The 9,947-nt window shown below is 40.9% G+C and overlaps 1 protein-coding gene across 1 annotated transcript; it reads right to left on the bottom strand.

The window, feature by feature from the left end:
- Positions 1-1,165: 1,165 nt before the first annotated feature.
- Positions 1,166-6,476, bottom strand: LOC135946944 (brain-specific homeobox protein-like). Its single transcript, XM_065495446.1, has 5 exons — positions 6,249-6,476; positions 4,249-4,417; positions 3,685-3,869; positions 2,169-2,331; positions 1,166-1,459 (listed from the first exon to the last, which is right to left on the bottom strand). Exons 1-5 carry the CDS (start codon positions 6,459-6,461, stop codon positions 1,302-1,304), a joined length of 888 nt encoding a protein of 295 aa, XP_065351518.1. The 5' UTR covers positions 6,462-6,476; the 3' UTR covers positions 1,166-1,301.
- Positions 6,477-9,947: the final 3,471 nt, after the last annotated feature.

Below are 9,947 nucleotides of genomic sequence, written 5' to 3'. Positions count from 1 at the left end.
AATTCGAAAAATTGGATTTTTGGCACTTTTGGTCAAAAATTTTGTAATATCATTTTTAAAATAAAAAAATCACTTTGAAACAGAAGAAAAATCAACTAACTGTCTAAATCATTCCCTTTTAAAAGGAAAAAAATATAATAAACGATGATTGTTCGTCCGTTGCGTAATAATTGGCGGCATTTTTGCGTCAGCACAATCAGAAAATTAGGAAAATTACGCAGGCAGAGCTGCGCCATTAATGGATGCGAAATTCTGCTCTAGTTAATTTGATTAGTTGATCGCTAATTAGCTTGTCGAGCGCCCTCGCCGGCCCGCCCTCAACGACGGCATGCTGCTGGCAAATTATTATCATATTGTTGCCGATGAGGTGATTTAATTAAAAACATCCCTTCCACCCACCCATCGCGTGCCCTGCTATGCTACCGCGTCTGGAATTTCAGACTTAATGAACGGATGATGAGACAGAGACACAGAGAAAGAGCAGCAAAAAATGTCGTCGTTGCGCCAAAATTAGACACATTTTCGTTCATTTTCCGGGAATAAAATAGAGATAATGTTTGAAATTTCATTTCATATTTTTCTGGATCCACGTAACGCGCAGATATGGCGGGAAAGTTGTTATTTCTTTTTATTAACAGCTGATTAGCCCGGTAATTGGCGAATCGACCGTTAGATGGCACACCAGGCTAATAGAAATGTAACAAAATACGCGGGAATGAAATTATTAGCTCGGCACGCCCCTTTTTTGACGCTTCTGACTGGCCGCTGGACTGTCTTCTGATTTGGCCTCAATTATTTCGACGCCATCTTATTAACTTCTGACCGGCGAGAACCAACACAGATCGCAACCAGGCCCCCCGGTGGGAATTACGACTGCGCAGAAGGTTTTAATTTGGTCCACGCATGCGCAGTAATGAGTTTCAGCCTTCCTGTGAGATGAAGAAGCGATCTGAACATACTGCGCATGCTAAAGATGCGCACAAATTTACTGCGCAGCTTCAAAATGGGCGTATATTTAAAGTTAATATAAGCACCTTGAAAGCCTCCATTATTTCGACGCCATCTTGAATTCTGACCGGCGGGAACCAACACAAGCTGCTTAAATTGAGGCAAAATATTTTTTGGAATTTAAGTTAAAGAAAATCATGATTTTAAGTAATTTTATTTCTGTACATATTACTTTTGTTATAATTATCACACGCATTGATTTTCAACTATTCTATAACTAGAAATTATTACACATTTTATGCATTACACATCGCGAAAGTATAACAGAGAATTTTTCATTCAACACGGTCCAATTATCGATTGCACGGCCCCGGATCTCCGACGATGTCGATGTCCTCGGAGTCGCTGGACAGGTGTCCTCTGGCCGTCATCGAGACAGGAGAGCTCGACCGGCTGCTGCAGCTCGAGTAGGCGGCATGGCCCCGCGACGAGAAGTCGACCGGCCCATCGTCTGAAAATTCAAATCAAGAACAAAGACGCTTTTAAAAAATTTTGTTACGCAAAAATTGATCTAAATGTATTTAAATACCACCTTTGACGAAGTTTCTGAGCCCACCAATCGATTCCTGAGGGTCGAATTAGGTATAGTGGATATTTTTCCCGCCAAAAAGTGCAGCGCGACGTGCGAACCTTTTTTCCCGCCAAAACAATATGAATGCGAGATCTGCGCAGGCGTGAGAGCTGGATCTGACAAAGAAGTTATTCGTACTAACGGTTTCTCTGCAAGTGCTCAAACCAGCTCTGACGCGTGCGCACTTCTCGCATTCTTATTGTTTTGGCGGGAAAAAAAGTTCGCACCTAACGATGCACGTTTTGGTCGGAAAAACATCCACTTTACCTAATTCGACCCTCAGGAATCGATTGGTGAGCTCAGAAACTTCGTCAAAGACGGTCTTTAATAGGAAATAATTTAATTAAAAATGTTTAGGCTGCCAAAAACCATCTTAATAACAAAAATAGAAATTTAAATAAAGAAATCCATTCAATTCAGCCTGAAAATCAATTAATCACGCATGAAAAATATCAATTATTGGTTTGTTCAAGCCAATGGAACAATTAATGGAAGCAATTTGCGCAACAGCGACCGAAATCAAATCACAATTCCGCGCGCACTCAATGCAAATGCAAATCAGAGATTCAATTATCATATAATTATTCACCTGTACGCTGCTGCTGCTGCTGTTGGAATCTGAGCGCGTCCTGGTGCTTTGCGTCCGTTGCCCCCGAGCCGTTGGTGCTGCTCGACGATGCGTTCTTGTCGTCGCTGAATTTCCTCAGCTGCTTTTTGTGCTTCATTCGACGGTTTTGAAACCACGTTTTCACCTGGAATTAAAAAATCCAAACGCGCTTTTGTATTTTAAGAGCGATAATTGGCGGTGTAAAAATAAGAAAAATGTGACATAATTGTCACTTGCAGATTAATTTTAATTTTTGCGGGTTTTACAGGGACATTTTGAGAGTGTCAAAAATAATTTTGAGTTAGTGCGTTGAACTCCTCTCGTCACGAGACCGAATTGGAGGTCATCGGACAAGATTAAAGGTCATTTTTCAGAAATTTTGGAGTATTTTTTGGATAAGGAAATATTTTAAAAATCCGAAACGCCCATAAAAAGTGGTCTCAGGGTACGTGGGGACTTGTGGGAAATTTCCAAGGTGGTATTTGGCTTCGTTTACGAGAATCTAAATTTTGAATTTAAAAAAAAACGCAATTTATTCAAATGTTCTGAGGGCCAAATCTCGGGTTTTAAGAGTCAGAATTGCAAAAACTACCCACTGTTAGACTCTTCTCAACTTTCCCTAACTTACTGAAGGGTTTAGGGGGTGCTTAACCCCACCCATTTATTGCTAAAATATTTTAAAACCCCGCGGAACATGCTTTTGAGTACATTTTTCTCCTTTAATTTTAGCAAGGGGGTTGAAAGGGGTGGAGGGTTAGCACCCCTTGAACCCTTCAGGTCTTTAGGGTAGATTTAGATGTGTCTAATGGTGGGTAGTTTTTGCAATTCTGATAATTAGAACTCGAGATTTTGAGTTTGCAAAATACGACAAAATCGACAAAATTGTGATTTTTGTGTTTTTTTGCTAATATTTCTAACTCTAAATCTCGGGTTCTAACCACCAGAATTGCGAAAACTGAATACCATTCGATTCCTCTCAATCTCCCTTAATCATCTATAGGGCTTAAGGGGTGCTTACCCCCACCCACTAATGGCTAGAATAATTTAAAACCCGCGGAAAAATGCTGCTGAGAACATTTTTCTCCAATACCTTTGGCGAGGGGGTTGAAAGGGGTGGAGAGTTGGCACCTCTAAAACACTTAAGCTCTGTAGGGTAGTTTAAGATGTGTCTATTAATGGGTAGTTTTTGCAATTCCGATCATTAGAACCTGAGATTTGGAGTTTGCAAAACACAAAAAAAGTTGAAAAATTCGTGGTTTTTGCGTTTTTGTCACTTTTTCAAACTCCAAATCTCGGGTTCTAGGCACCAGAATTTCAAAAACTACCCACCGTTCGACTTGGCTCAACTTTTCCTAAAGAACTAAATGAATTTAGGGGTGCTCACCCTCAACCCCTGTTCACCCCCCGATCTCAAAGTTGGCAAAAAAACGTGCCATAAAATCCGTTTTTGTGTCAATTCTCTTTTTGAATTGAGATTATTTTAAATTAAAATACTGACCTGAGTTTCTGACAGGCTGAGGGCAGCGGCCAGCTCGACCCTCTCGGGCGTGGACAGGTATCGCTGCGCCTCGAATCGCTTTTCCAGGCCCGTCAGCTGCTGGTCGGAGAAGACTGTTCTCGCCTTGCGACGCCTGCAGTGCTTCGAGCCCGGCTCTCCGGTGAAAAGCGAGCCAAACGGAATTCCTGACACACAAATTTAAAAAAATTGAGAAAATTAATTTTATATGGACACTTGGAGACGCCATTTTTAACAAACCTGCGAGGCGGGAACGGATTTAAAATAATTGATTTTAATTAATTTTAAATTCAAAACACCAGGAATGTGATATTTTTGAATTTCTAGAGCGTGCGGCAAACACATTGAGGGTCGAAAATAGCTGATAGCGCGCGCGCGCGTGTGTGTGTGTGTCGCCGTTAGAGGTAACAAAATTAGGAACTAACGAGCCGCCGCCGGTAACTTTGCTACACGCATCGGGCGTTCAATTACCGCTGCGGGCCGGAAATTCAAAGTTTGAGCCGCTATTCTTCACTTTTCACGAAAGGGATCTTTCTTTGCACGTACCTGCGGTGGGCAGGAAGAAGTGGTCGCTCGGCTTCGAGTGCTGCAGGAAGGCGGGGTGCGGCCCTGGCTGCAGGTAGGCGGCCACGGCGGCCACCGCAGACGAGTGGAACAACGGAAAACCCGACGCCACGTCCGGCAGCCCTCGGGACACCATCGGACCCTCTCGACCCTGCACACAAAAATACAAATAATGAATTTTTATTAATTCAATGATATTTTATTTTTCCTAAAATATTAAACGACAAATAAAAGACCTTGATTATCGACTAATAATCCATTTTTCCTCACTTTTTTTAATTCATATAAATTTATGTGACTTAAAAATGCTTAAAAAATAGTTAAATTTCAGACTTTGCCAAATTTCTCGAAGAAAATAATGATTTTTCGCTCGATTCATGGCGGGAGAAAATCCCCTAAATCGTGTTTTTACAGTAGGGAACAGTGCTCGCCGCTCGATTAGCCGATTTTCTGAGCTATTACAACGGCAACCTGGCAAATTTTTGCTTTTCCCTCGTATTAATTTATTAATTTTATCAAATGTTCTGTACATTTATTTAAATTTATTTAAAAAAATGTAATCACCTTCTACCTTTGGGAGTGAAGAGGACAATAAAAATATTTTTAAGAAAAATATGCGAAAGAATGTTTCTGAAGACATTTTTGCTGCGAGAATTTTAGCAAGGGGGCTAAAGGGGTAGAGGGTTAGCACCCCTTACACCCTTCAGATTTTTAGGGTAGGTTGAGATGTGTCTAATGGTGGGTAGTTTTTGCAATTCTGATAATTAGAACCCAAGATTTGGAGATTGCGAATTACAAAAAAGTCGAAAAATTTGTGATTTTCGTGATTTTTTGTCACTATCAATAATTTTAAATCTCGGGTTCTGGCCACCAGAATTGCATAAATTACCTCCCATTCGACAGGTATTAAACTTCCCTAACCAGCTAAAGGGCTTAGGGGTTGCCTACCCCCACCCAATAATTGCTAAAATATTTTAAAAACCTGCAGAAGAATGCGCTGAGAAAATTTTACTGCGAAAATTTTTGCGATGGGGTTGAAAGGGGTGAAGGGTTAGCAACCCTTAAACCCTCTAGCTATTTAGGGTAGATTGAGATGTGTCTAACGGTGGGTATTTTTTGCCATTCCAATTATTATAACCCAAGATTTGGAGTTTGCAATTTACAAAAAAGTCGAAAAATTTGTGATTTTCGTGATTTTTTGTCACTATTAATAACTTTAAATCTCGGGTTCTAACTATCAGAATTGCAAAAACTGCATACCATTTGACTTCTCTCAACCTTCCCTGACCATCTGGTGGGTTTAGGGGGTGCTTACCCCCAGCCACTAATTGCTAAAGCATTGCAAAACCCGCGGAAAAATGCATCTGAGTACATTTTTCTGCTATAATTTTAGCGCGAGGGTTGAAAGGGGTGGAGGGTTAGCACCACTTTAACCCATCAGCTATTTAGAGTAGATTAAGATGTGTCTAATGGTGGGTAGTTTTTGCAATTTTGATAATTAGAACCCGAGATTTGAAGTTGGCAAAATACGGAAAAGTAAAAAAAATCTGTGATTTTCGCGTTTTGGCAAATATTGCCAAGACTAAATCTCGGGTTTTAACCACCAGAATTGCAAATACTGCATACCATTTGACTCCTCTCAACATCCTCTAACCATATGATGGGTTTAGGGGGTGCTCACCCCCAGCCACTAATTGCTAAAACATTTCAAAACCCGCGGAAAAATGCATCTGAGTACATTTTTCTGCTATAATTTTAGCGTGAGGGTTGAAAGGGCTGGAGGGTTAGCACCCGTTTAACCCTTCAGCTATTTGGGGTAGGTTGAGCTGTGTCTAATGGTAAGCGAAAATTCCTTAAATTTAAAGAAAAAATTGTGATTTTTCAGTAGGGAACAATGAAAAAAACTGGCTTTTCCATCATTTTTTGGATATTTCGCAAATTTTCTGTACAGCAATTTTTCCAAAGTAAAAACGTGTAAATACCTGTCTGGCTTTCGGAGTGAAGAGGATGTCCTCGATGAGGAACGAGGTGCGGCTCCGCATGTCCGAGATGAGGTGCTGGTTTGCGTTCTCGAGGGGCCTTGCTGCTGCGGCTGCGGCGGCGGCGGCTGCGGCGGCTGCGGAGGCGGCTGTCGGGGGCCTTCGGTCCATGTGGAGGGCCGCGGGCGACTGCACGGGGGGCCGGCGGCCGCCCATCGATTGCGGACGCGTGGGGGCGGCGCCGCCGCCAATCAGCGCCACCGGCTGGCTTGCCACGCGAAAATCATCCCTCGCGTGCCGCCCCCACGGGCCCGAGTGCCGCGCGTCGGGGGTGGCTCCGCCCCGGAGTCCGCTTAGCGGTTGCTAAGCTACACTTTCCGATCGCTCGCAAATTATCCGCCGACGACGACGATGAACCGAATAGAAGAGAGCTAATTTCTGCACTTATCTCCAATCAAGCTCTGTTTTGTGCTCCGCGCGCCGCGCACAGCACCGCCAGCGTAATTAGCGGTTTTCCCATGTCAAGCAGCCCGCTGATTGCCGCCGAGGCTAAATCTTTCAGCCCTTCGATCTCGTTTCGGAAGATGGAATTTCATTTTTTATTAAATTTCGTTGCGGCACTGTCAGATGAGCACGAATTACTCTCGATAAACAATTAAAAAAGGAACTTGTTACAATAAAAATTCAAATTTTCTCAAATTATGCAGCGCTTGACCTCATTTTCTTGGCATATTTCGATTCCTCTCGTCGAGATCTGTCCAACAGCGTGTGAAACCTATTAGGAAAACTCTTTGTTGAGAAATTAAACAGGATTTCAAGTAAGGAGACAGAGTGCTAACTTTGCAGCCACTTTTCTCAAAAATTCAAACGGCTATTTAGCTCAATTTTGGCTTCAGCTGAATCCTAAGGGATGATTTCATGTATTGGCAGGAAAAATGTTTAAATAAATAGTTTTAAATTGTTTCAAAATTACAAGAAATTCTTTAACGTGGCCATTCACGTTTTTCCGGCATTTTACAAGCTTTCCCAATCGCTTTTAATTATTTTAATTATTTTCTCATGGGATTGGGCGCCACAATGAAGTGTCTTTTGTCATTATAAATTTTACAAAAAGGCAAACTTATCATTATTTGGTTCTTTTGCCTGCTCTGCACCGCATTCTTGGAAAATTTGAAAATATTCCAACGACGATGCGAAGCAATTATAGTTGAAATTCAGATTTTGCGATAATTAGTCTAAAAATTATATAATTTTTTGCTCGATTTTGAACCCCTTAACGCGATCTATCAAAAAATATGCGAGTTTTAGAGAAAATTTCCACCAAATTGTTAAATAAATCGTGGTTTTACAGTAGGGAGCAGTGCACGCCCTTTCATTGGCATGATAACTTTCCCTCTAAATAGGAAATTTTTATTTATTTATTTATAGTATTTCGAGCGCAGGGGGAAATACAGGGTTCCGAATTTAAATCCAAAAAAGTCAAACTTTTTGGAAAATTCCGATTTTAGGGTGATTTTTAAAAATTTTAAATTAAAAATGCCCGATGAAAGTGGTTTCAGGATACGTGTGAACTTCTGTGAAAATTCCAAAGTGGCTTTTGGCTTCGTTAACGAGAAACTCAATTTTTAATTTAAAAAATCGCAATTTTTTCCATTGTTGAGGGCGCCAAATCTTGGGCTCTAAGTGTCAGAATTGCAAAAACTACCCACCGTTAGACTCATCTTGACCTCCCCTAATCAGCTGAAGGGCTAAGGGGGTGCTTAACCTCACCCACTAATTGCTAAAATATTTTAAACCCCGCGGAAAAACTCTTCTGAGAACATTTTTCTGCTTTCATTTCAGCAAGAGGGTTGAAAGGGGTGGAGGGTTACCACCCTTTAAACCCATCAGCTGTTTAGGGTAGGTTAAGATGTATCTAATGGTCGGAAGTTTTTGCAATTCTGATAACTAGAACCCGAGATTTGGGGTTTGCAAAATACGAAAAAAGTCGAAAAATTCAATAATTTCGTGTTTTTGCAAATTTTGCGAACTCCAAACCGCGGGTTGTAAGCACCAGAATTGCAAAAACTGCATATCGTTAAACTCTTCTTAACCTTCCCTAACCATCCAAAGGGTTTAGAGGGTGGCTACATCCACCCACTAATTGATAAAATATTTCAAAACTCGCGGGAAATGCGTCTGAGTACATTTTTTCTGCTAGTATTTTATCGAGGGGGTTGAAGGGGTGGAAAATTAGCACCCCTTAAACCCTTCAGTTCTTTAGAGTAAATTGAGATGTGTATAATGGTGGGAAGTTTTTGCAATTCTGTTAATTTGAACCCGAGATTTAGAGTTCGCAAAATGGGAAAAAAAGTCGCAAAATTCGAGATTTTTTGCGTTTTGACAACATTTTAAAACTCCACATCTCGGATTCTAGCCACCAGAATTGCAAAAACTACCCACCGTTCGACTTGGCTTGACCTCCCCTGATGATCTGGATGGTTTTAGGGGTGCTCACCCGCATCCCCTATTCATCCCCCGAGTCGAAAAGTGAATATTTTAAATTGTCGCGATTTTTTTCATCTATATTTATTTTTAATTTGAAATTTGACAAACCTATTTGTCAGATATTGGAAACAACGTTCCTAAAAATCCGTTTGGATGCCTGATTGTGTAAGAATCCCTTTATTTGGATAATTTTTTTAAATTTAAGAAAATTCAATTTGAAAAAAATTGCCTCAAAATTGAAGAAAACCTGATTTCCTGTAGAGGTAAAAAGGATTTTTCTGTATAATTGATTAAAATTATTAAAAGAAAATAAAATTAAATAGAACATTGGTGAATTACCTGCGCAACAAATTAATAAACTTTGACGGCTGACAAATTGACGCGCGTCGGCGGGGCCGCATTGAGAACAGAGAGGTCTGCTGTCATTTAATTAAGTTATGAGATTACAGGGCGATAAGCGACAAAGGGCTGCTTTTCAATAACATCTCATCACTCGGCTATTATTCCGCCGACGACGCCGAGCAAAGCAATAAGCTTCATTCCTCCTGTGACGCGCGGTAATAAAGTGAAATTAAATTTAATTAAGCGCGCGTGCGAGTACCTGCGCGAGCGAGCACGAGCGCGCCTCTCGCTCTTTTCATCTCGGTGAGGGCCGAACAATAGCTGCTTTTATTAGCTAACAACCAGCCTAGCATGTCGAGCCGCGCGCCTGCATTCATTCAAAGCATCTCGCTCTTCTATGTGTGTGTGTGTTATTATATATTGCGCCGCGCTCTCTCTCACACTGAACGGTGGATGAGCGACACAGACGCGCGCGCGAGGGGAGTCGCGAACACACACAAACATCGGATTTGTGATTTCTGATCTGTAAACTACAGCCGTTTAATCTGGATTACAACACCGGTTGATTCATTTAAAATGAGTTAAAGTGGATTGATGGAGATTTTTTTATTTAAAAAAATGATATTGCGTGAAAAGGTTACCTGCTTTAACAGACCAATTTTTCAAATTTTACCGGTTACGCCCTCTTTTTTAGCAAAGAAATTTAATTAATTGCTTCCGGGGTGAGAAAAATTATGAAAATTGAATTGTGAGAAGATAAAAAATAGTTTTTTTGAGTCTTAAAAGTTTTTTTATTTTTTAAAAAATTGCAGATTTTTGAAAGGGGTGTGTGTTTGGCCTGATTAAAATTCACCAGTTGATAGTAGCGTCAAA

This window comes from Cloeon dipterum, chromosome 1, assembly GCF_949628265.1.
Source record: "Cloeon dipterum chromosome 1, ieCloDipt1.1, whole genome shotgun sequence".
Lineage (NCBI taxonomy): Eukaryota > Metazoa > Arthropoda > Insecta > Ephemeroptera > Baetidae > Cloeon > Cloeon dipterum.
Note: the sequence above shows the minus strand (reverse complement) of the source record. Positions and strands in the feature narration are given on the sequence as shown.

What these genes read in the sequence shown, in the direction of transcription:
- LOC135946944 (XM_065495446.1), bottom strand. Translation starts at nt 6,461, where the DNA reads ATGGGCGGCCGCCGGCCCCCCGTGCAGTCGCCCGCGGCCCTCCACATG. An exon ending in TCACTCCGAAAGCCAGACAG is followed by an intron (nt 4,418 to 6,248) that starts GTATTTACACGT and finishes TTTTGTGTGCAG; the next exon opens with GGTCGAGAGGGTCCGATGGT. An exon ending in CTTCTTCCTGCCCACCGCAG is followed by an intron (nt 3,870 to 4,248) that starts GTACGTGCAAAG and finishes TTTGTGTGTCAG; the next exon opens with GAATTCCGTTTGGCTCGCTT.